The 26103-nt window shown below is 46.4% G+C and overlaps 1 protein-coding gene across 1 annotated transcript; it reads left to right on the top strand.

Moving 5' to 3' along the window:
- On the top strand, nt 1–25744 carry LOC118392463 (probable polypeptide N-acetylgalactosaminyltransferase 8). Its single transcript, XM_035784471.2, has 11 exons — nt 1–337; nt 18375–18621; nt 19065–19231; nt 19371–19554; nt 19638–19835; nt 20039–20153; nt 20334–20519; nt 20785–20922; nt 24382–24477; nt 24632–24796; nt 24926–25744. Exons 1-11 carry the CDS (start codon nt 145–147, stop codon nt 25058–25060), a joined length of 1824 nt encoding a protein of 607 aa, XP_035640364.2. The 5' UTR covers nt 1–144; the 3' UTR covers nt 25061–25744.
- Nucleotides 25745–26103: the final 359 nt, after the last annotated feature.

Consider the following 26103-nt stretch of genomic DNA (forward strand, 5'->3'; position numbering starts at 1 on the left):
AAACTCACACCTCCTGGGTGCCAGCCAGGTATGGTGCCCCTCACACTCCCTCCTTTCAGGCGAGCCTGGATCTTATTAAGAGAGTGATAGAGGAAGGCCATCCTGTCTGTATCCCCAGGCTGAGCACTCACACGCTGAGGGACAATGAGGCTAGGCTGGGTTCGACAGCTAGCCCCTTTGCTGGCCATGGCTGCTGGAATACTCTACATCACATCCATTAAGCGAGAGGTTCATTCTCATGGGGAGAGACTGCAGGGGGCCCATCAGAATGAATTGGCCAGGGGCCAGGACATTCTCAAGAGGCTGGAGAAGATGGAGGCTCACATCGAGAAGCTGGGTGAGTCTCAATCTCCTTCATTTACCTCTGACTTACCTGGAAGAGAAATACCTGTAGCTCTGTCCAAGTACTGTACCTGGACTGCAATCTGCCACTGTTGTAGCTGGTAGGGCAGATTTAGAGGGGAGTATTTGAGAACACATTATAATCTAGCCTGAGCCTACATGTAGAGTTGATCCCAGAAAAAGTTAATTCACACTTCACAGTGATGATTGTAGAAGGGAATCTGTTCCCAATTAAATAAAGGGTTTAAATAAACTAATAAAGGCTTAAATAAAATTACCATTTTAGATTGTTCTTTAATTCTGTATACTGTTGCTTGTTGAACCACATTTATTCAGTTTTGATCTATCAACTTCAACACTTTTACAACAGTTACATCAAGGTAGTTCTCCAAGGTAGTTCTCCAAGGTAATTCTCCAAGGTAGTTCTCCAAGGTAGTTCTCCAAGGTAGTTCTCCAAGGTAGTTCTCCAAGGTAGTTCTCCAAGGTAGTTCTCCAACATAAAAAATTGCAGAACGGCGCAAAATTAAAAGGGAAACGTGTAGCTCTTGTAGATGATAAACTGTTTATTGATAACCAAATCCGAAACAGAAAGTGTAATGATGCGGGCTGAGAGTCGGAAAGCAAGTTCAGGGAGTGAATGTTTTAATAAATAAAGACAACACAATATAAAGTAAGAACCACGAACAACGCACAGACATGAAACAGCAACAATGACGCCTGGGGAAGGAAACAAAGGGAGTGACACATACAGGGATGATGGAGTCCTGGTGAGTGTCATAATGTACTGATTGTCAGATTCTCCCTAGGAGAGGTGGGTGTGGAGTCAGGCGTAGGAGAGAGCGATTTGCAAGAAAGGGCGTTTTATTTACAAGTCCAAAGAACAGGAACAGACCACAACAGTAGCCACAGAACAACAGAAACGCAGTCCAGAAAAAACACCTGTTCAACAGAACAAAACAAAACGCAACCCAAACAAATGACAGCCTCAGGTGCAGAGAGCAGAGGGTTGATTTGTAGTATTTATTCTCCGGCACAAAACAGTCACGCCAAGGGCGCATAACACTGACCAGCCCAAAACACAGGACAAACGGTCCGGAGAAAAACCTAAGTGGGCCTAACAGGCTTAAATAGACCAAAAATCCAGAAACACAAAAAGGAACAGGTGCAACTATTAAGACTAAACCAACAGAAAAGGAAAAAGGGATCGGTGGCGGCTAGCAGACCGGCTACGACGACTGCCGAGCGAGGGCGACCCGGGGGGCAAGGCGCCAGCCGATCCGGGTGGAGGCGGTGGAACTCACCTAGCAGAGATGGGTCCAAGATGTCCCCCACCGGCACCCAGCACCTCTCCTTCGGACCGTACCCCTCCCAATCCACAAGGTACTGCAGGCCCCTCACCCGACGACTAGAATCCAGGATGGCATATACAGTGTACGCCGGGCCCCTCTCGATGTCCGGGGGCAGAGGGACCTCCCACACCTCAACGTCCTGCAGTGGACTAGCTACCATCGGCCTGAGGAGAGACACCTGAAATGAGGGGTTAATACGATAGTAAGGGGGAGCTGTAACCTATAACACAACTCGTTTATTCTCCTCAGGACTTTAAATAGCCCCACAAACTGCGGGCCCAGCTTCCGGTAGGGCAGGCGGAGGGGCAGGTTTTGGGTGGAGAGCTAGACCCAGTCCCCCGATGCGAACACTGGGGCCTCACTGCGGTGGCGGTCAGCGCTCTCCTTCTGCCGCCCACCGGCCCGTTTCAGGGCTTCCTGGACGGCTCTCCAGGCCTCTTTTGAGTGCTGTACCCATTCCTCCACCGCAGGAGCCTCGGTCTGGCTCTGTTGCCACCGTACCAGGACCGGCTGATAGCCCAACACGCACTGAAACGGTGACAGGTCCACATCCTGGTTCACTCTCTCCACCTGCCGATTTCTCTCGGGGTGAAAACCCGAGGTGAGGCTGACCGAGACCCCCAGACGTTCCATGAACGCTTTCCAGACCCTGGACGTGTACTGGGGACCCCGATCAGAAACTATGTCCTCAGGCACCCCATAGTGCTGGAAGACGTGTGTAAACAGGGCCTTCAGCGGTCTGTAGGGCCGTAGGGAGACCGGGCAAAGGGAGGAGACGGCAGTACTTAGAAAACCGATCCACAACAACCAGGATCGTGGTGTTCCCCTGTGACAGCCATAATAGGGATTGTAATAGAAACATGTAGAGAAAAGCAATAAAATACAACAATTGTTAAAGAAATAAACTACAACTACACTATACCATTCTTGATGTGTCATGGCGTCCACCCAAGTCGGTTCCTCTCCTTGTTCGGGTGGTGTTCGGTGGTAGGTGTCACCGGTTTTCTAGCCATCATAGATCCATTTTTCATTTCCCATTTTGTTTTGTCTTCTTTTCCTACACACCTGGTTCTCATTTCCCTCATTAAGTGTTGTGTATTTAACCCTCTGTTCCCCCCATGTCTTTGTGTGGAATTATTTGTTTGTAGTGCTTATGCACATTTGTTGAGTCGGGTTTTGTACAAATTATGGTTATTTTGATGCTGTTGGTTTTGTATTAAACTGCTCCTGCTATTACCTAGTTCTGCTCTCCTGCGTCTAACTTCACTGTGTCATGACTGTCCTGATCAGGTCAGGTTACAGGAGACCACAACCCTACAGATTATCTCTCAACCCCAACAGAGGAGGAGAGATCTAGTGGTCTGAAGATGTGTTTTTTTTTTATGACCCCTCACGCCTCTGGTAAATCTCAGGCCACAGACAAATTCCTTTGTCCTGTTACTATGGAGAACCAGCATGAAATAAAAGGACTTTGGAACAATGGTTTCCGTCAGCCGCAATGGTGGTCATGACGATAGATGGAATATGAAAATCTATGTCATTTTTGTTTTGTTATTAAAGGTTAATAGATGACGTTATTACAAAAACATTGTAACGTGAAGAGTTTTCCTAGTAGATGTTTGACGTTTATACATTGTACGGTGTCCAAATCAAAGAGAATGTTTTGGGGAAGATTAAATGTTAAGTTAGTTGTCTAAAATTGGATTTGAATCAAATCTAAACCTTGTCTCATTAACTTGGTACGCCCAGAGAATTGCCCTAAAGGCGGTTACGCCCACTTCTGACCCAAGGGTATAAAACCTGTGAGTATAGAATTTACAGACACGACTACGTGACCCCAGCTGCAGCAAGATCTAAAAAGTCAACGAACCCAGAATGCAACGCAAGTTTGAGGACAAAGAAATCCTTTTCTACCCAAGCTACAGATGAGTAGCTGTGTCTAAGCGGGTGAATTCAAGTCGAACCACCTAGCCTGCATCTCCCATCGAATCGTGGTATCTAAAGAGTTTCATTCCTATGCTGTGAGCTCTGAGCTACAGAGCTGTCTGTCCTCAGAAGACCCCTTCCAGAGCAAAGGGCGAGGGAACAGCCTCTTAAACCAAAAAGGACACTGACAGAATCCTCGGAGAGCATCACCACGTAATTACATCATTATATTCTGACCCATAAGAACGGCAGTTTGGGGCAAGGCTAGGGTTGGAATAGCATAGCTGACAAATTCACACAAATGTATATTTCTCTTGTGTACTTTCTGTTTTTCTCTCTCTTTTGAAATCCTCATTGTGGGTAACACGCGCCATAGTGTGTTGGCCCGGTATAGTAAGTTCTAATCAATAGCCTATAATGTGTCTTGTCTATGTGTATATTTTATTATAATTGTAGCTTTTTAGTAAATAAATATTAAACTAAGATTGGTGTGGTACGAATTCATTGGTGAGACCCGGGTCCGTGCAGATTCACGGGCTATACGACGTTCAGAACGAGATTGGTAGGGGCAACTGGTTAATTAGCGGCTGTTGTAAAATCAATATTCTGATATTCTTTGAGTTAATTTGGGAAATAGGAACTCAATAAAAACTAGTTTTCCCATGGTGCCCTAGGTTAATGAGTTAATAATTGTTTGATTCAGCTAATCACATAATTAGAAACTTTTAATCATTTGATGAACAACAGTCGTCACATTAACTAATACAACGTCACGACAACTGCCACCAGTTACACACGCCTTTACAGAATTCCACACCGCACCATGGAGTAAGCAGGCACAGGTGCCTCTGATATAGCGGTTAAGGAGCGTGTCGAGGAGCAAGCGGCGATGATCCACCATCTCAGCGCCGTCATGGACCGCATCGCCCAAACCCTGGACAGCTGGGAGAGACAGAGAATCCCTCCAGCGCCTCCCCCAGCACAACCGGGGTTCCCACTACTTGTCCCTCCTGTACCCGGTTCCAGTGGGATGCGTCTCGCCCTTCCCGGGGAGTATGATGGGACAGGGCACGGTGCCAGGGTTTCCTGCTACAGCTGGACCTATACCTGGGCACCGTTTACCCGGCTCCCTCAGGAAGGGAGAGGGTGTCCGCCCTCATCTCCTGCCTCTCAGGGAGAGATTTGGAGTGGGCTAACGCTGTGTGGGGGGAAGGAGTTGTTGGACGACTTCACAGAGTTCATCCGCCGTTTCCGGGCAGTCTTCGACCACCCGCCCGAGGGTAGAGCGGCGGGTGAATGTCTTTTCCACCTGAGGCAGGGGACGAGGAGCGCCCAGGATTTCGCCCTGGAATTTCGGACCCTGGCTGCCGGAGCGGGATAGAACATCAGGGCCCTTATCGACCACTGCCGTTGCAGCCTGCGTGAGGATGTCTGTCGGGAGTTGGCCTGCAGGGATACCACCCTCACCTTCGACCAGCTGGTGGAGCTGTCCATTCAGTTGGATAACCTGCTGGTCACCCGCGGACGACCGCAGAGGTCACACTGCTGGTCGGTGCCGGGTTGTTTCCTCTTGGTGCCGAGGCAGCAGGCAGGGCACTCTGGCGTCGCCCCAGGTGAGCATGCACCACTCTCATCCAGAGCCTTCTGTTGTTCACCTGTTTGTGCATGTTTCCTTTCCTGTGTTTTCCCAGCATTCCCAGCATAAGGCGCTCGTCGATTCAGGCGCGGCTGGGAATTTTATCAACAGAGCATTCGCCCATAGGCTAGGGATCCCTATTGTTCCAGTGGTTAGGCCTTTCCCAGTTCACGCTCTGGACAGTCAACCATTAGGGTCCGGGGTAATTAGGGAAGCTACCATCCTCCTGGGTATGGTGACGTCTCTTCTTCATTGACTCTCCTGCGTTTCCCGTTGTACTAGGCCTTCCCTGGTTAGCTCGTCATGACCCCACCATTTCATAGCATCAGAGGGCTCTCACAGGGTGGTCGCGAGAGTGCTCAGGGAGGTATTTAGGGGTTTCCGGAAAGAGGAAAGAGTTAACCAGGATGTGGGTAGGTTTCTGAGGTCTTATTGCCAGGACCGGCCTGGAGAGTGGGCGGCGTTTGTGCCCTTGGCAGAGATGGCCTAGAACTCGCTCCTCCACTCCTCCACTCCTCCACTCCTCCACTAACCTCTCCCCCTTCTAGTGAGTACTGGGGCATCAGCAGGTTCTGGCTCCTTGGCATCAGAGTCAGACCGAGGCTCCTGTGGTGTACGACTGGTTCTGGCGCACGGAGGAGACATGGGACGCCGCTCATGTTCACCTTCTGCGCGCCGTGCTGCGCCAGAAATCCAACGCAGACCGTCACCGCAGTGAGGACCCAGTGTTCGCACCGGGGGACTGGGTCTGGCTCTCGACCGGAAACCTGCCGGAAGCTGGGTCCACGGTTTGTGGGGCCATTTAAAGTCATTTAAAAAAAGGTGTGGACTCTGGCCGCAAACCTGACACTATAGGGGAGGGGCCGGGTGGGCATCTACTTTGGTGGCGGCTCCGGTGCGGGACGCAGACCCCGCTCCACCTCTGACTCCCCCCACTTTGGCGGTGCCTCTGGTGCGGGTACCCTTGTCTCCGACCCCGGACTGGGGACCCTCTCTGCAGGCCCGGACTGGGGACCCTCGTTGCAGGCCCCGGATTGGGGACCCTCTGGAGATCTGATGCTTATCCTAGGCACCACTCTTCCCGGCTGAATGCCCACTTTAGCCCGGCACCTCCAGAGCACAGGCACAGGTTGAACCGGGCTGTGGGGAGCACTGGAGATCTGGTGCTTAGAACTTGCACCACTCCTCTTGGCTGAATGTCCACTTTAGCCCGGGACGTGCGGAGCGCAGGCATAGGATGCACTGAGCAGTCACAGCGCACCGGAGACACAGTGCGCAGAGCCAGCGCAGGATACCCTGGGCCGAAACGGCGCACCGGAGACCAAGAGCGCTGAGCTGGCACAATCTGCCCTGGCTGGATGCCCACTCTAGCATGGCACTTGCAGAAAGCTGGCTCTGAGCGCACCCGGGCTGTGCACACGGACTGGGAACACTGTGTGCTAAACCGCATAACGCGGTGCCTGACCAGTACCACGGTCCTTGCCGTGCCCCCCCCAAAAAAATTGGGAGTGGCTTCTCGGGCTTGCCTCCTCATATCGTTGCCGTTCCGCCTTTGCTGCTTTAATCTCCTCCTTTGGACAGGGATATTCTCCAGCCTGCCTCCAGGGTAATTTACCGTCCAGAATCTCCTCCCATGTCCATTCGTCCCTTTTTCCACGCTGCTTGGGCCTTTGGTGGTGGGTAGTTCTGTCACACTCGTCGTCGAGGAAATGACCAGACCAAGCGTGGTGAGTGTACATTTTTCTTTATTATAAAAGTCGCCAATAAAACAAGAAACAACAAAAACTAACGTGAAGCTTACTATGGCTATACCACTAACAAAGACAACTACCCACAACTACGGTGGAAAAACAGGCTGCCTAAGTATGATTCCCAATCAGAGACAACGATAGACAGCTGTCCCTGATTGAGAAACATACCCGGCCAAAACATAGAAATACAGAACATAGAGTTTCCCACCCAAGTCACACCCTGACCAACTAAACATAGAGAATAAAAAGATCTCTACGGTCAGGGCGTGACAGCATGGGGAAATTGCTTACATTCGCCATAACAGGCTCATTGTCCACCCTCCCTCCCAGAAGCATGGAAGGGATGAGAGAGCCAAGCCTATAGATTCATAGCTTCAATCCTGCAGCACACACACACACACACACACACACACACACACACACACACACACACACACACACACACACACACACACACACACACACACACACACACACACAATTGATTAATGGACTGCTGAATGTATATATTTTTCTCTAGCTTTGTTTGCTCTTTTCAATATTATGTCTCTTATAAGCTACCCATGAAAGGGCTGAAAATAGCCCATATTAATATATGTAGCCTTAGAAATAAGGTTCATGAAATCAATAATTTGCTAACATCAGATAACATTTATATATTAGCCATTTCTGAGACACACTTAGATAATTCATTTGATGATACAGCAGTAGCAATACAAGGATATAACATCTACAGAAGAGACAGAAATGCTTATGGGGGAGATGTTGCTGTATATATTCAGAGCCATATCCCTGTAATGTGTTATTGAAGTGTTGTGGTTGGAGGTTGTGACGACCCTCCCACTCTGTCTGCCGTATTCTCTCTTTGTTTTTGTTTCCTTATTAGGATGCCGGTGGGCGGCGTTGGGAGGGTGGTCAGCTACATGGGAAACAACTGGGCCCGGTGTGTCCCAGGATAAATAGACCTCTTCCACATTCATGGAAGAGACTCTCTCCATGCAGACACTTTGATAGTTTTTGTTGTGTTTCTTGGTGGTTTTTGGTTGTTTGCTTTGGCACCTTTCAACACCCTGCATTATCACATTCATGCATGCAAAACACTCACTTACACTACTGATTACTGATTACACACACCATTGTATATTTTCCTTAGTTGCTTTATTTAATAAATATATATTTTGTTACTCCTTACCTCACATTGTCTCCCTTTTGTTACGGGCTTTGAGCCGGTTCGTGACAGAGGTTCATTTGGCACATCTAAAGCCTTTTGTTGCTATAGGCCACCAAGTGCTAACAGTCAATCTCTAAATAATGTGTGTCAAATGCTTGATTGTGTATGTGATGTAAACAGAGAGGTCTACTTTTTTGTTGACCTGAATATTGACTGGTTTTCATCAAGCTGTCCACTCAAGACGAAGCTTCTTACTGTAACCAGTGCCTGTAATCTGGTTCAGGTTATTAATCAACCTACCAGGGTGTTTACCAATGCTACAGGAACAAGATCATCCACATGTATCGATCACATTTTTACTAATACTGTAGAACTTTGTTCTGAAGCTGTATCCGTACCCATTGGATGCAGCGATCACAATATAGTAGCTATATCCAGGAAAGCCAAAGTTCCAACAGCTGGGCCTTAATTAGTGTTTAAGAGATCATACAACAGATTTTGTTGTGACTCTTATGTGGAGAATGTTACAAATATTTGTTGGTCTGATGTGATTCATGAGGAGCATCCAGATGTTGCACTTGATGAATTTATTAAATTGCTTCTTACAATTATTGATGAACATGCACCTGTTAAGAAACTGACTGATAGAACTGTTAAGGCTCCATGGACTGATGAGGAATTGAAAAACTGTATGGTTGAAAGGAGAGAGGCAAAAGGAGAGTCTGGCTGCACATCTGACTGGCTGAACTAAACTCAACAAAACGAAGACGAAACTGTATTATAATGCCAAAATAAATTATATAAAGAATGATTGGAAAAAACTGGATTACTTTAAATGAAATTAGGGGCAGAAAGACAAATTCAACTGAATCTTTTATCGAATCAGATGGCTTATTCATCACAACTGTTTGATGTTGCCAATTATTTGTATAATTACTTAATTTGCAAAGTGGGCAAACTTAGTAAATACCAACAACGAACAGTAAGCCATTGTGTTCATGCATTCATGCATAATGAAAGAAAAGCTTTGCAAGTTTGAATTTTTTTATGTTTCTGTGGGAGAGGTGAAGTAATTATTGTTATCGATCAATAATAACAAACCTCCTGGCATTGACAACTTAGATGGAAAGCTACTGAGGATGGTAGCTGACTCTGTAGCCACTCCTATCTCTCATATCTTTAATCTGAGCCGAGAGGAAAGTCTTTGTCCTCAGGCCTGGAGGGAAGCCAAAGTAATTCCGCTACCCAGTAAAACGGCCTTTACTGGTTCTAACAGCAGACCTATAAGCTTGCTGCCAGCTCTGAGCAAACAGTTGGAAAAAAGTGTTTGACCAAATACAATGCCATTTCTCTGTAAACAAATTAACAACAGACTTTCAGCATGCTTCGAGAGAAGGACACTGAACATGTATTGCACTGACACAAATGACTGATGGTTGGTTGAAAGAAATCGATAGTAAGAAGATTGTGGGAGCTTTACTATTAGATTTCAGTGCAGCCTTTGATATTATTGACAGTAACTTGTTGAAAAAACGTATGTGTTATGGCTTTTCAACCTCTGCCATATTATGGATTCAGAGCTTTCTTTTTTGGAAGCTTCTCTAATGTCAAACATGCAAAGTGTGGTGTACCGCAGGGTAGCTACTCTTTTCTATTTTTACCAATGACCTGCCACTGGCATTAAACAAAGCATGTGTGTCCATGTATGCTGATGATTCAACCATATACGCATCGGCAACCACAGCAAATTAAGTCGCTGAAACTCTTAACAAAGAGTTGCAGTCTGTTTTGGAATGGGTGGTGAGTAATACACTGGTCCTTAACATCTCTAAAACTAAGAGCATTATATTTGGTACAAATAATTCCCTAAGTTCTAGACCTCAGCTGAATCTAGTAATGAATGGTATGGCTGTTGGACAAGTTGAGGAGAGTAAATTACTTGGCGTTACCTTAGATTGTAAACTGTCATGGTCAAAACATATAGATTCAATGGTTGTAAAGATGGGAAGAGGTCTGTCCATAATAAAGAGATGCTCTGCTTTTTTGACACCACCCTCTAGTTTTGTCTATGTGACAATACAGAGGCGGATGCAAGATGCAAGCAACGATGGTTTAATGAATACAGTTTACAACAGCAACAGGACAGACAGACTGTACTCAGACGGAATCCGACCCAGGGACTAGGGCGCATCTTCCAATGATAGCGTGCTGAGAAATCCAGGGGAGTGTGTCCGGATGGGTAGGAAGGAGCACAGCAGATAATCCACACAAGGGCGGCGGGAGAAGAGCACAGACACACGACACAACCTCAGGGAAGTAACAACGATCTGACAACAAGAAACACTGGTTACAGAACATATAAAGGGAAGATAAGTGGTTCCAGCTGGCGCAGACAATCAGGCCGAGATTGGGAACCACGCCCACACAAACACAGGAGAGAGAGAGAGCGAGAGCGAGAGCGAGAGCGAGAGCGAGAGCGAGAGCGAGGCAGTGGATTCATGAACCGTGACAATACCCCCCCTAGGAACGTCTCTTGGCGTTCCCAGGCGAATTTACCTGTCGATTGAAATCATCGATAAGGGAGTGATCCAGAATGTCCCTAGCAGGTACCCAACTTCTCTCCTCCGGGCCGTAACCCTCCCAGTCCACCAGGTACTGGAATCCGCGTCCCCTCCTTCTAGAGTCCAAAATACAATTGACAGAAAAGGTGGGTTCCCCATCAACAAGTCGTGGCGGCGGGGGAACCGGGACCGGCGGGTTAATGCGTGCCTGAAACACAGGTTTTATTTTAGACACATGAAAGGTAGGATGAATTCTCCTATACGCCGGAGGAAGCTTGAGCCGGACCGCCACCGGACTAATGATCCTGGTGACTTTGAACGGGCCGATAAATTTGGGGGCAAGTTTGTTCGAAACGGATCGGAGTGGAATGTTCTTAGTAGAAAGCCACACTCTTTGGCCAACGACGTATACCGGAGGCTTCGACCGGTGGCGATCGGCCTTAGCCTTGGTGCGCGCCCCCACCCGGAGAAGAGTCTCACGGGCTCTGCTCCATGCGTGACGGCACCTCTGGATGAAAGCGTGAGCGGAAGGAACAGTGACCTCGGACTCCGTACTGGGAAAGATAGGTGGCTGGTAACAAAATCTAGCGCGATGTGGGACCAGGGTCTCGAAGGGACCGACAGCGGTTGGAGTAACCCATCTGGGGGTCGATTAGAAGTCTTCCCAGTGGCACAAACCGAGCAAGCAAAGACAAAACTGTGAATGTCACGAGCCATCAGTGGCCACCAAAAGCGTTGCTTAACCAAAAAGCTAGTGCGGCTGACTCCTGGATGACACGCTACGTTGGAGCAATGCCCCCACCGAATAACATCGGACCCCTCCGGCACAAACAACCGATTAGGCGGGCAACCGGGCGGAGGCGTTACCCCTTCTAAGGCCGTTTTGACCCTCGATTCAACCTCCCATGTGAGTGTGGATACCACTAGGGTCCCGGGTAGGATGCACTTGGGAGTGGATGGGCGTTCGGAATGGTCAAAAATGCGAGAAAGGGAATCGGGTTTGACATTCTTGGAACCCGGGCGATACGAGAGAGAGAAAGTCAAAACGTCCGAAAAGAGTGCCCACCGCGCCTGTCTGGAGTTGAGTCGCTTGGCGGTTCTGATATATTCCAAATTTTTGTGATCGGTCCAAACTATAAAAGGTACCCCGAACCCTCTAACCAATGGCGCCACTCCTCCAGTGCTAACTTCACTGCCAACAACTCTCTGTTGCCAATGTCGTAGTTGCGTTCCGCAGGTGATAACCGATGGGAAAGGAACGCACAAGGGTGCATCTTGTCGTCAGAAGAGGAACGTTGGGAAAGTACCGCACCTACCCCCACCTCTGAAGCGTCCACCTCTACTACGAACTGACGCGAGGGATCGGGAGCTATGAGGATGGGAGCCGAAACAAAGCGGCTCTTGAGTTTGGCGAATGCAGCCTCGGCTGTATCGGACCACCTGAACGGCACTCTGGGGAGGTTAAGGCGGTAAGAGGAGCGACTATCTGACTAAAGTTGCGAACGAAACGGCGGTAGAAATTGGCGAATCCCAGAAACCTCTGTAGGGCCTTACGGGAATCTGGGCTTGGCCAATCCACCACAGCCTTAACCTTGTCAGGATCCATGCGAATACCTTCAGTCGAGACGATGTAACCTAGGAATGGAACGGATTGTGCATGAAAAATGCATTTCTCCGTCTTGACAAAAGTCCATTCTCCAACAACCTCTGAAGCACTCGTCTGACGTGCTGAACGTGTTCCTGGAGAGAAGAAGAAAAAATCAGTATGTCATCCAGGTAAACATATATGAACTGATCAATCATATCTCTCAGCACGTCATTGACGAGTGCCTGGAAAACCGCTGGGGAGTTGGATAGCCCAAAAGGCATGACCAAATATTCGAAGTGCCCTCTGGGGGTGTTAAACGCGGTCTTCCATTCATCCCCCCTTATGCGAACCAAATGATATGCATTACGTAAATCCAACTTAGTGAACACGGATGCTCCCTGTAACCTTTCAAAGGCTGAGGACATCAACGGTAAGGGATAGGTATTCTTCACTGTGATGTTATTCAACCCACGGTAATCAACGCAAGGACGCAGAGATCCGTCCTTCTTTCCCACAAAGAAGAACCCCGCCCCGCTGGAGAAGAGGAAGGACGAATGAATCCAGATGCCAGAGAATCAGAGATGTATCTCTCCATAGCCTTCCTCTCAGGAACAGAGAGTGAATATAACTTGCCTTTAGGCGGAGACTCACCTGGCAATAATTCTATTGCACAGTCATAGGGACGATGCGGAGGAAGAGAAGCAGCACGGGACTTACTGAACACCTCCTTCAGGTCGAGGTATTCAACGGGCACGTTAGACAAATCCACTGCCTCCTCTAGAAACACAGAATCAGACACAGACGAACAGGCAGACACTAAACAGGACTCAAGACACTTGTTACTCCACATGGATATAGAATTATGACCCCAGTCAACTCTGGGGTTGTGTTGGGTGAGCCAAGGGTGGCCGAGAACTAATGGTGCAAGGGGTGAGTCCATGAGTAGAAATGATAGTGTCTCAGTGTGATTGCCAGAAGTGATGAGTGTGATAGGTTCAGTGGTGTGAGAAATGTTGGGGAGTTCTTGACCATTGAGAGCGTTGACGGATATCTTGTGCGTGAGTGAGGTGATAGGAATCTGGAGTTTGTGAGCGAGCTTGAAGTCCATGAAATTACCCTCTGCTCCTGAGTCCAGTAAGGCTTGGGTGTCGTGCGTGTGGGTGGCCCATCTTAGTCTTACCGGGAGGAGAGTAGATGATGAGGTCTTCTCTGTGGTGACACCACCCGATAGTAGCCTCATGTTTACTACCGGGCCTGATCTTTTACCGGGCAGGAGTGGATAAAGTGGCCCGCTCTACCACAGTAGAGACAGAGTCCTTGGGATCTCCGCCTCTCCCTCTCTTCCCGGGAGAGGCGAGCTCTCCCAGCTGCATGGGTTCGTGAGCGGAGGCTGAACTGGCCGTGTTCCCGCCGCTGGCATGCCCGCCCTCCGTGTCGTTATACGGTCTGTTAGGGCATGCTCGGCGGCCAATACGACTCAGACGAGCGTCGACCCTCAAGGCTAGTTCCACTAGTCCATTTAAACTCCTGGGAAGGTCCAGAACATAAATCTCCTTCTGGATCCGGTCCTCCAGCCCATGCAGGAACATGTCCCACTGCGCCTCCTCGTTCCACTGACACTCTGCGGCCAGAGTGCGGAATTGGATGGAGTATTCCGATACTGAACGGTCTCCTTGGCGAAGGTCAGCGAGTAGTCTGGCCGCCTCCCTACCCGCCACGGCCCCGATCGAAGACCCTTCTCATCTCCTCAGAGAGTGTCTGGAAAGAGGTGCAGCATGGGTCCTGGTTCGCCCACACCGCCGTTCCCCAAAGAGCCGCTTTGCCTGATAGCAGTGTGAGTATGAATGCTACCTTAGACTGTTCACAGTTGAAGGTCCGTGGCTGCAACGAGAAATGCATGGAACATCTCGTAAGAAAGGCTCTGCAATAGTCAGGATCACCTGAATAACCCTCTGGTGTCGGTAGCCGTGGCTCTAGCTGGGAATCCGGCTCTGGCGGGGCGGGTTGAACTGCCGGTGTAGGTGGCGCAGCGGAACCCCTCAGATGTTGTAATTGTTGGATCAGCTGGGATACCTGCGTCGCAAGGGCTTGTACTTCCCGATCTGTGCTGGAGATGTTCTCCTCTTGTTGATCCATTCTCGTGATACTGCGGGAAATGAATTCGGTCACTCGTTGAACTCGCTGCATCCATGGTATGGTCAGATCGTTCTGTGACAATACAGAGGCGGATGCAAGATGCAAGCAACGATGGTTTAATGAATACAGTTTACAACAGCAACAGGACAGACAGACTGTACTCAGACGGAATCCGACCCAGGGACTAGGGCGCATCTTCCAATGATAGCGTGCTGAGAAATCCAGGGAGTGTGTCCGGATGGGTAGGAAGGAGCACAGCAGATAATCCACACAAGGGCGGCGAGAGAAGAGCACAGACACACGACACAACCTCAGGGAAGTAACAACGATCTGACAACAAGAAACACTGGTTACAGAACATATAAAGGGAAGATAAGTGGTTCCAGCTGGCGCAGACAATCAGGCCGAGATTGGGAACCACGCCCACACAAACACGGGAGAGAGAGAGAGAGAGAGAGAGAGAGAGAGAGAGAGAGAGAGAGAGAGAGAGAGAGAGAGAGAGAGAGAGAGAGAGAGAGAGAGAGAGAAAGAGAAAGAGAGGCAGTGGATTCATGAACCGTGACAGTCTAATCTTCGTTATTGTCCAGTTGTGTGGTCCAGCGATGCAAGGTTAAGCTGCAGCTGGCCCAGAACAGAGCAGTACATCTTGCTATTCATTGTAATCAGAGGGCTGATATAAATGCTATGCATGCCAGTCTCTCTTGGCTAAGAGTTGAGGAGAGACTGACTGCATCACTTCTTCTTTTTATAAGAAATACGAATGTGTTGAAAATCACAAATTGTTTGCATAGTCAACTTACACACAGCTCTGACACACACACTTACTGGTTTCAAAAAACAGATAAACACCTCTCCCCTATTTGACCTAGATAGTTTTTGTATGCATTAATATCTAGGCTACGTGTGCCTTTAAAACATGTTTTATGTAGTTCTGTAATTGAGCTGTTCTTGTCTATTAATGTTCTGTATTATGTCATGGATTCATGTTTTGTGTGGACCCCAGGAATAGTAGCTGCTGCTTTTGCAACAGCTAATGGGGGATTCTAATAAAATACCAAAATACAAAATATGCAGTCAAATCAGAAAGATGACTGCAGCCAGAGAACTACTAAAGCAGCACCGCCCCCTCAATATTCTGAGCCTGCCTGGCAGGGTTGGTCCTAAAAGCCAAAGCCCCACAAGGAAATTCTCAAAGCTGATAATTATAAACTTGACAACCTTGTACCTTGCCAGTGGGGTCAAAAGTTTTAGAATAATTACTCATTCAATGGTTTTTCTTTATTTTTAATATTTTCTACATTTTAGAATAATAGTGAAGACATCAAAACTATGAATTAACACATATGGAATCATGTAGTAACCAAAAAAGTGTTCAAATCAAAATATATTTGCCTTGATGACAGCTTTGCACACTCTTGGCATTCTCTCAACCAGCTTCCCCGGAATGCTTTTCCAATAGTCTTGAAGGAGTTCCCACATATGCTGAGCGCGTGATGGCTGCTCTTCCTTCACGATGCAGTCCGACTCATCCCAAACCATCTCAATTTGTTTGAGGTCTTGTGGCCAGGTCATCTGATGCAGCACTCCATCAGTCTCATTCTTGGTAAAATAATCCTTACACAGCCTGGAGGTGTGTTGGGTCTTTGTCCTGTTTAAAAACAAATTATAGTCCCACTAAGCCCAAATCAGATGGGATGGCGTATTGCTGCAGAATGCTGTGGTAGCCATGCTGGTTAAGAGTGCCTTGAATTCTAAATAGATCATAGGCAGTCACCAGCAAAGCACCCCAACACCATAACACCTCCTCCTCCATGCTTTACGGTGGGAAATACACATGTGGATACTATCCATTCACCCACACTGTCACAAAGACACGACGATTGGAACCAAAGATCTCAAATTTGGACTCACCAGACCAAACACCATTGCTCGTGTTTCTTGGCCCAAGCAAGTATCTTCTTCTTTTTGGTGTCCTTTAGTGGTGGTTTCTTTGCAGAAATTCAAACATGAAGGCCTGATTCATGGGGTCTCCTCTGAACAATTGATGTTGTGATGTGTCTATTACTTGAACTCTGTGAAGCATTTATTTGGGTTGTAATTTCTGAGTCTGGTAACTCTAATGAACTTATCCTCTGCAGCAGAGGTAACTCTGAGTCTTCCATTCATGTGTCGGTCCTCATGAGAGACAGTTTCATTATAGTGCTTGATGGTTTTTGCGCCTGCACTTGAAGCAACGTTCAAAGTTCTGGAAATGTTTCGTATTGACTGACCTTCATGTCTTAAAGTAATGATGGACTGTCTTTGCTTATTTGAGCGTTCTTGCCATAATATGGACTTGATCTTTTACCAAATAGGGCCATCTTCTGTATACCCCCTACCTTGTCACAACACAACTGATTGGCTCAAACGCTTTAAGAAGGAGAGAAATTCCACAAATCAACTTTTAACAAAGAACACCTGTTAATTGAATTGCATTCCAGGTGATGCAGCTCACCTCATGCAGCTGGTTGACAAAATGCCAGAGTGTGCAAAGCTGTCATCAAGGCAAAGGGTGGCTATTTGAAGAATCTCAAATATAACATTTGTTTAACACTTTTTTGGTTACTACATACAGTGCCTTGCGAAAGTATTCGGCCCCCTTGAACTTTGCGACCTGTTGCCACATTTCAGGCTACAAACATAAAGATATAAAACTGTATTTTTTTGTGAAGAATCAACAACAAGTGGGACACAATCATGAAGTGGAACGACATTTATTGGATATTTCAAACTTTTTTAACAAATCAAAAACTGAAAAATTGGGCGTGCAAAATTATTATGTGTCAAGCGTGTGTGGCGGCAACGAGGTGATGAGTACAAAGACAAGTGTGTCTTGCCTACAGTCAAGCATGGTGGTGGGAGTGTCATGGTCTGGGGCTGCATGAGTGCTGCCGGCACTGGGGAGCTACAGTTCATTGAGGGAACCATGAATGCCAACATGTACTGTGACATACTAAAGCAGAGCATGATCCCCTCCCTTCGGAGACTGGGCCGCAGGGCAGTATTCCAACATAATAATGCCCCCAAACACACCTCCAAGACGACCACTGCCTTGATAAAGAAGGGTAAAGGTGATGGACTGGCCAAGCATGTCTCCAGACCTAAACCCTATTGAGCATCTGTGGGGCATCCTCAAACGGAAGGTGGAGGAGTACAAGGTCTCTAACATCCACTAGCTCCATGATGTCGTCATGGAGGAGTGGAAGAGGACTCCAGTGGCAACCTGTGAAGCTCTAGTGAACTCCATGCGCAAGAGGGTTAAGTCAGTGCTGGAAAATGGTGGCACACAAAATATTGACACTTAGAGCCCAATTTGGACATTTTCACTAAGGGGTGTACTCACTTTTGTTGCCAGCGGTTTAGACATTAATGGCTGTGTGTTGAGTTATTTTGAGGGGACAGCAAATTTACACTGTTATACAAGCTGTACACTCACTACTTTACATTGTAGCAAAGTGTCATTTCTTCAGTGTTGTCACATGAGAAGGTATACTCAAATATTTACAAAAATGTGAGGGGTGTATTCACACTGTATATTTATATATGTGGGTATGTGTATGTATATACACATTTAAATCTACTCTATATATTTACAAAAATATATTTTGACGATTAGAAATGATGTAGACAATGACATTGATGGAAGCTACAATCTACCTGCAATATTAAAGCTGACCTATCAAAAAAAATAAATGAAACAATAATAAACAAAAACCTTGTTAAACAACTTTTTTTTAAAACACCTAAAAACAGTCACTGAAGCTATGTATATGAGATCCTGCTCTGTTTGTATCAAAAGGAGTGAATCATGTTGATTCTGGCAGTCATAACACATTTATTACAGTGTGATGAACAGCTGTCATGTGTGTCCACAGTGAAGACAATCAACGACGGGAGCAGTCTGAAAGAGGGGCAGGCTGTGAAGGCTCCCGAGGTCAAGAAGGAGAGGAAGGTGGTGAAGAAGGTGTACCCCAACTCAGCTCTGTTTACACGCTGGGGTGATGAGCTCTCAGAGGAGGAGCAGAAAGAGGCAGAGGGGCTGTTTCAGATGTATGGATACAACGCCTTCCTGAGTGACAGACTACCCCTGAACAGGGAAATCCCTGATACTCGCGATCCTAAGTAAATAATTTTCCTCATCTGTCCTCCACCTCAACACAACAAATTATGGATAAGTTGATAACATAAATTCTAACCACAGTCTGTTGCATTACAGCCATCCGAGGTCAATTCCATCTCAGCACTGTGAATGCAATTTGAGCAATCGTGACCTTAGAATTAGAAGGTTTTATCTATCTAATAAGGTTCTACCCCTCATTCATTTGAACGGTGTGAGCAATTTTTATCTTGTATTCTTTTAAACTGAACAACGTGAAATGGGGTATTTAGAGTACTATATAGGTAGAGAACATTGAACAGAGCGAGGCTATGTCAATAAATACATTTTGAGTCCAAGCTCTCGCAATGATATTGAAATTGGCAATCACTTTAAGAGTGAAACAGCAGCTTTGGTGAAGTGAATGAATGATATGAGGTGGACCAAATGTGTTTGTTGTGCCTGTTAGGTGTGCTAAGCACCAGTATCCCCATGACCTGCCCACCATCAGCGTGGTGTTGATCTACTTGGATGAGGCCCTGTCAATCATCAAGAGAGCCGTCCGCAGCATCATAGACAAGACCCCCCGACACCTGCTCAAAGACATTATACTGGTGGATGACCACAGCTCCAATGGTTCGTATATTTGGTCTCTTCTCTACGTATAGAAACATTTGAAATTACAATTGTTAACATTTAGATTGAACTTTGATTGAAAGGTGTGGCTTTCAACATTTGTTGTGCACCACCGATTTGCAAGCTTCTGCTTTCACAGAGGATCTAAAGGAGAAGTTGGATGCCTACATTAGCTTCATCCATGAAGAGCGTCAAGACCTGGTGAAGAGAGTGAGACACTCAGAGCAGCTCGGTCTCACACAGGCCCGCCTCTCAGGGTGGAGGGAAGCTACAGGAGATGTGGTGGCCATCTTGGACGCCCACATAGAGGTCCATGTCGAATGGTAGTCTAAATGAAATATCTCAGTGAGACTTTCTGAATCCCCCCCTTCAAAATGGTGTTTTGACTCTGTGTTTGTGTGAACAGGGCGGAGCCTCTGTTAGCTCGGATAAAGGAGGACCGCACGTTGGTGTTGACACCGGTGTTTGACAACGTCCATTTCGATGACTTGACAGTCACACGTTATGGGCCTGCTGCAGATGCCTTTGACTGGGCCCTGTGGTGTATGTATGAGTCCTTCAGACCTGAGTGGTATGCCTTGAAAGACGAGTCACAGCCAGGAAAGTGAGTTGGTTGTGATTTCATCATCAGGTGATAGTCCAGTTTCAGAAATCTGTTTGAATAGATGATAAGGAAAGCACAGCAATGGGATGAAAATCATACCTAATATTTACACCTGGATTATTATTTTGCGTTATATATTCATTAAAGTAATGTCACTTCTCCCAATGTGGAAATGACCATGATTTGTACTGTATGTTTGTCAGGAGCCCCTCCATTATGGGCATACTAGTGGTTGATCGCCTGTTCTTTGGGGAAATTGGTGCTCTGGATGGTGGTATGAAGATTTATGGAGGGGAAAATGTTGAACTGGGTATCCGGGTAAGCCCCTCTGCTACAGTTTCTAAATGAATGTTTGAAATCAAAGCAGACTTGTGTTTGCAGAATTACTTTTTGTTCTTGAGTCATTCAGTTTGAACAAACCAATCTACATCCAACATCCAGACACTTCAGTTCATATCTATAAACTCTTCCTTCTCTCTTGGTGTTTGGTGTGTCGAGGTGTGGCTATGTGGTGGAAGTGTCGAGGTCATACCTTGTTCTAAAATAGCCCACATCGAGAGGGCCCATAAACCCTATCTCCCCGACCTGAGCATTACAATGAAGAGGAATGCTCTGAGAGTGGCTGAGGTCTGGATGGATGACTACAAACATAATGTCAACATTGCCTGGAACATCCCACTGAAGGTACTGTACACAAGAAACCAATCAAACAGTAGGTTTTGTTCAGCTGTTCCTATAGAATAGCAATGATGCTGTTTTGCATGCCTTGTGTTTGAAAATAAGTAGATTAGACAGTCAATATTCTTTTAAAAATGGTCTATTACTCAATGCCATAATAAAGATCATAGGATCCATGTAAAATGATGGCAGTAAGCAAAAGTGGATAATAGGTGGATTGCTCACATGGCCTGTGTTTCTGATTTAGAAATCTTCCTCTTTCTCACCACAGGATCATGGCATAGACATTGGGGATGTTTCAGAGAGGAAGAAGTTGAGAAAGAGACTGAACTGCAAACCCTTCCAGTGGTATCTGGATAACGTGTATCCCATGTTAGACCCCCTGGGTGACTTGCTTGGTTATGGAGCTGTGAGTGATGCTAAAATGTTACAGTTGTTCGATAATTATTTCCTCACCAACTGTGTTTAGTGGCATGCATGGCATCCTTTTTCAATAGGATGCAGGGTCATACATCCAACTCATTATCTAATCAAATCACAGTTTATTTGTCACATGCGCCGAATTCAGCAGGTGTAGGTAGACCTTACAGTGAAATGCTTACTTACAGGCTCTAACCAATAGTGCAAAAAAATCTATTAGGTGAACAATAGGTAAGTAAATATATAAAAACAACAGTAAAAAGACAGTGAAAAACGGTAGCGAGGCTATAAAAGTAGCGAGGCTACATACAGACACGGGTTAATCAGGCTGATTGAGGTTGTATGTACATGTAGATATGGTTCAAGTGACTATGAATATATGATGAACAGAGAGTAGCAGTAGCGTAAAGAGGAGTTGGCGGGTGGCGGGACACAATGCAGATAGTCCGGTTAGCCAATGTGCGGGAGCACTGGTTGGTCGGGCCAATTGAGGTAGTATATACATATGTACATGAATGTATAGTTAAAGTGACTATGCATATATGATAAACAGAGAGTAGCAGCAGCGTAAAAGAGGGGTTGGGGGGGGCACACAAGGCAAATAGTCCGGGTAGCCATTTGATTACCTGTTCAGGAGTCTTGTGGTTTGGGGGTAAAAACTGTTGAGAAGCCTTTTTGTCCTGGACTTGGCACTCCGATACCACTTGCCATGCAGTAGTGGAGAGAACAGTCTATGACTGGGGTGGCTGAGGTCTTTGACCATTTTTAGGGCCCTTCTCTGACACCGCCTGTTGTAGACGTCCCGGAAGGCAGGCAGCTTAGCCCCAGTGATGTACTGGGTCGTACGCATTACCCTCTGTAGTTCCTTGCAGTCGGAGGCCAAGCAATGCCGTACCAGGCAGTGATGCTCTCGATGTTGCAGCTGTAGAACCTTTTGAGGATCTCAGAACCCATGCCAAATCTTTTTAGTTTCCTGAGGGGCAATAGGCTTTGTCCTGCCCTCTTCACAACTGTCTTGGTGTGTTTGGACCATTCTAGTTTGTTGGTGATGTGGACACCAAGGAACTTGAAGCTCTCAACCTGCTCCACTACAGTCTCGTCAATAAAAATGCTTGGTCCTCCTTTTCCTGTAAGTCCACAATCATCTCCTTAATCTTGGTTACGTTGAGGGATAGGTTGTTATTCTGGCACCACACTGCCAGGTCTCTGACCTCCTCCCTATAGGCTGTCTCATCGTTGTCAGTGATCAGAATGTTGTGTTGTCTGCAAACTTAATGATGGTGTTGGAGTCGTGCCTGGCCATGCAGTCGTGGGTGAACAAGGTGTACAGGAGGGGACTGAGCACGCACCCCTGGGGGCTCCAGTGTTGAGGATCAACGTGGCAGACGTGTTGCTACCTATCCTTACCACCTGGGGGCGGCCCGTCAGGAAGTCCAGGATCCAGTTACAGAGGGAGGTGTTTAGTCCCAGGATCCTTAGCTTAGTGATGCGCTTTGAGGGTACTATTGTGTTGAACTCTGAGCTGTAGTCAATGAACAGCAGTCTCACATAAGTGTTAATTTTGTCCAGGTGAGAAAGGGTGGAGTGCAATAGAGATTGCATCATCTGTGGATCTGTTTGGGCGGTATGAAAATTGGAGTGGGTCCAGGGTTTCTGGGATAATGGTGTTGATGTGAGCCATTACTAGCCTTTCATGGCACTTCATGGCTATCGAGGTGAGTCCAACGGGTATGTAGTCATTTAGGCAGGTAGCCTTTGTGTTCTTGGGCACAGGGACTATGGTGGTCTGCTAGAAACATATTTGTATTACAGACTCAATCAGGGACATGTTGAACATGTCAGTGAAGACACCTGCCAGTTGGTCAGCACATGCCCGGAGCACACGTCCTGGTAATCCGTCTGGCCCTGCAGCCTTGTCTATGTTGACCTGCTTTAAAGGTCTTACTCACGTCGACTACGGAGAGCGTGATCACACAGTCTTCCGGAACAGCCGATGCTCTCATCCATGCCTCAGTGTTGCTTGCATCGAAGCGAGCATAGAAGTGATTTAGCTCGTCTGGTAGGCTTGTGTCACTGGGCAGCTCGCGGTTGTTCTTGTTGTAGTCTGTAATAGTCTGCAAGCCCTGCCACATAAGACGAGAGTCGGAGCCGGTGTAGTAATATTCAATCTTAGCCCTGTATTGACAGTTTTCCTGTTTGATGGTTCATTTCAGGGCATAACAGGATTTCTTGTAAGCTTCCGGGCTCGAGTCCTTGAAAGCTGCAGCTCTACTCTTTAGCTCGACTGTTGCCTGTAATCCATGGCTTCTGGTTGGGGTATGTACGTACAGTCACTGTGGGGACGACATCCTCGATGCACTTATGGATAAAGCCATTGGCTGATGTGGTGTACTCCTCAATGCCATCGGAAGAATCCCGTAACATGTTCCAGTCTGTGATATCAAAACAGTCCTGTAGTTTAGCATCTGCTTCATCTGACAACTTTTTTATAGACCGAGTCACTGGTGCTTCCTGCTTTAATTTTTGCTTGTAAGCAGGAATCAGGAGGATAGAGTTGTGGTCGGATTTACCAAATGGAGGGCGAGGGAGAGCTTTATACGCGTCTCTGCGTGTGGAGTTTTTTCCTCTGGTTGCACATTTAACATGTTGATAGAAATTTGGTAGAACTGATTTAAGTTTCCCTGCATTAATGTCTCTGGCCACTAGGAGCGCCACCTCTGGGTGAGGGGTTTCCTGTTTGCTTATTTCCTTATACAGCTGACTGAGTGTGGTCTTAGTGCCAGTATCTGCCTGTGGTGGTAAATAAACAGCCACAACAAGTATAGCTGAAAACTCTCTAGGCAAGTAGTGTGGCCTGCAATTTATCACAATATACTCTACTTCAGGTGAGCAAAATCTAGAGACTTCTTTAGATTTTGTGAACCAGCTGTTGTTTACAAACATGCACAGACCCCCCTCGTCTTACTGTTGCTGTTCTATCTTGCCGGTGCAGCGTATATCCCGCTAGCTGAATATCCATGTCGTCATTCAGCCACGATTCCGTGAAACATAAGATATTACAGTTTTTAATGTCCCGTTGGTAGGATATTCGCGATCGTACCTCGTCTAATTTATTGTCCAATGATTGCACGTTGGCGAGTAATATTGACGGTAATGGCATCTTTCTGCGGGTCCTCACGGGGCTTCCCGTTCTGTGTCCTCTGTACTGGGATGTTGGCCCTGTTGGGTGTTTGGAGAAGGTCCTGTGCGTCTTGCTTGTTGAAGAAAAAATCTGTGTCTAATCCGAGGTGATTGATCACTGTCCTGATATCCAGGAGCTATTTTTTGCCGTCAGATACGGTTGCAGAAACATTATGTACAAAATAAGTTACAAATAACGCGATAGGAATATGCAGGATAGGAATCTGCACTTTTACAACTGTTTAATCTCTGTCCATAAAATCAACAGCTGGTCAATGACCAGAAGACGGATCTCTGTATAGATCAAGGCCCAGTTCCGGGGAACACACCTATTTTATATGGATGCCATTATTTTGGTCCACAGGTTTGTAGAAATATTGCTTAGTATCTTAGAATTTAACTACATGTATAATATGTTTCATACCATGGCAAACTTGGTATTCAATCCACGCCACAATGCAAAGTACTGTCAATACCACAGACTCAGAAAAGCCTAAATATCTATACTCTCTGTCCAGAACTGTTATTATCGAGCCAGTGGGGAGATCTACATTGGGGGCATCAAGTCTCACAAATACAACAGTAATCGCTGTCTGGTGGACACTGGCACTCGAACCCCAGGACTGTATGAGTGCAAGGTGGCCCAGCAGAAGGGATTCCACATGCTCTGGGAATTTCAACAGGTAAGCACTCCAAAATGAAATAGGGAATTTGATGCTTATAAATTGTTGGAAGCAACGGAGATGTCTTTGACTTTTTTCATTTTTTTATTGTGGGATGCTGTACAGTAGAATGTTTGTTGTATTTTACAGGGAAAAGCCATCCAGAACAGACAGACAAAGAGATGTCTGGAGATTGCCCCAGGGGAGGACACCTACTATCAGCTCATCCTTCAGGAGTGTAGTGGGCAGCACTGGAACATACAGAATCTGATTAAAGACTTCTGATACACAGAGATAGTTAGGCCTACTGTACCAGAGACAATACAGCATGACTATAGGAGTTATGCTGCAATCATAAGCAAGTGGGAAGGTGGTATTTACCACATACGACTGGTAAAAGTCCACTTGTATGCCCCTCCAACTGGTAATTATTAGTGGGAAACTCGTCTATCTTCCCTGAGGTCCGAATTCTCCCACATGCTGACGTCTGACATCACCTACTAACGAAATTACCCTTTTATCATAATTTTCAGCAGTTCAATGCAACAACAAAACATTATTTACAAAAATATGTCCTTAAATATGTTTTTGAACACTATAATTTTTGTACAAACATGATATCTGTACATACAGTTTATGGTTGACGCAGCTTCTTGGCCCTTTGCCTATCTGAGTTTCTCAATGTGTTCAAAGCATGTGAATGCATCCAACTGGTATTTACGACTTCACAACTGGTAATTACCACCTTCCCACTTTGTTATTAACACATCATTATCATCACGCTTTGAAAAGCTGGTGGTCAGCAGCGGTCAGCAGTGAGATGACTGTGTAATCTTGGTGATCTATTGGTTTTACATATTTTCATGGGGACAGATGTACAGTTTCTTCACAGAATGTGGAATGCTATTGAGCTGTGTTCTCCTTGGTCCTGAATGTAAATGCAAAGAAATAATAAATATTATTCCTGTATTTATGCTAATTTGTAGTTTCTTATTGATTTTCACCAAAGAAGGTCAATGAATATTTGTCTGCATTGACATCATATAGAGCTGAATTGACATCAGTGTAGTTTTGATGAAGTCCCGTCCTCAACTGCTCAGGGATTTCTCTATGAGTTCTTGGAGATGAACTTATTCCACATCCCCTGCCACATGGCCAGCCCTCTCTCCATCAGCTGTGATGGCTGTGAGCTATATCTATGGTAAAGTCACGGTTTCTAGGACATATAACTACAACTCACAGACAAACACCTCATAGAAGTCATATGAGTGCCCAGCGTGCCATATAAAAACTGGAGATTTGAGGGCAAAAGGACTGTATTTAAGTTT

This window comes from Oncorhynchus keta, chromosome 13, assembly GCF_023373465.1.
Source record: "Oncorhynchus keta strain PuntledgeMale-10-30-2019 chromosome 13, Oket_V2, whole genome shotgun sequence".
Lineage (NCBI taxonomy): Eukaryota > Metazoa > Chordata > Actinopteri > Salmoniformes > Salmonidae > Oncorhynchus > Oncorhynchus keta.

What these genes read in the sequence shown, in the direction of transcription:
- LOC118392463 (XM_035784471.2), top strand. Translation starts at nt 145, where the DNA reads ATGAGGCTAGGCTGGGTTCGACAGCTAGCCCCTTTGCTGGCCATGGCT. An exon ending in CCTGATACTCGCGATCCTAA is followed by an intron (nt 18,622 to 19,064) that starts GTAAATAATTTT and finishes TGTGCCTGTTAG; the next exon opens with GTGTGCTAAGCACCAGTATC. An exon ending in CCTGGAACATCCCACTGAAG is followed by an intron (nt 20,520 to 20,784) that starts GTACTGTACACA and finishes TTCTCACCACAG; the next exon opens with GATCATGGCATAGACATTGG.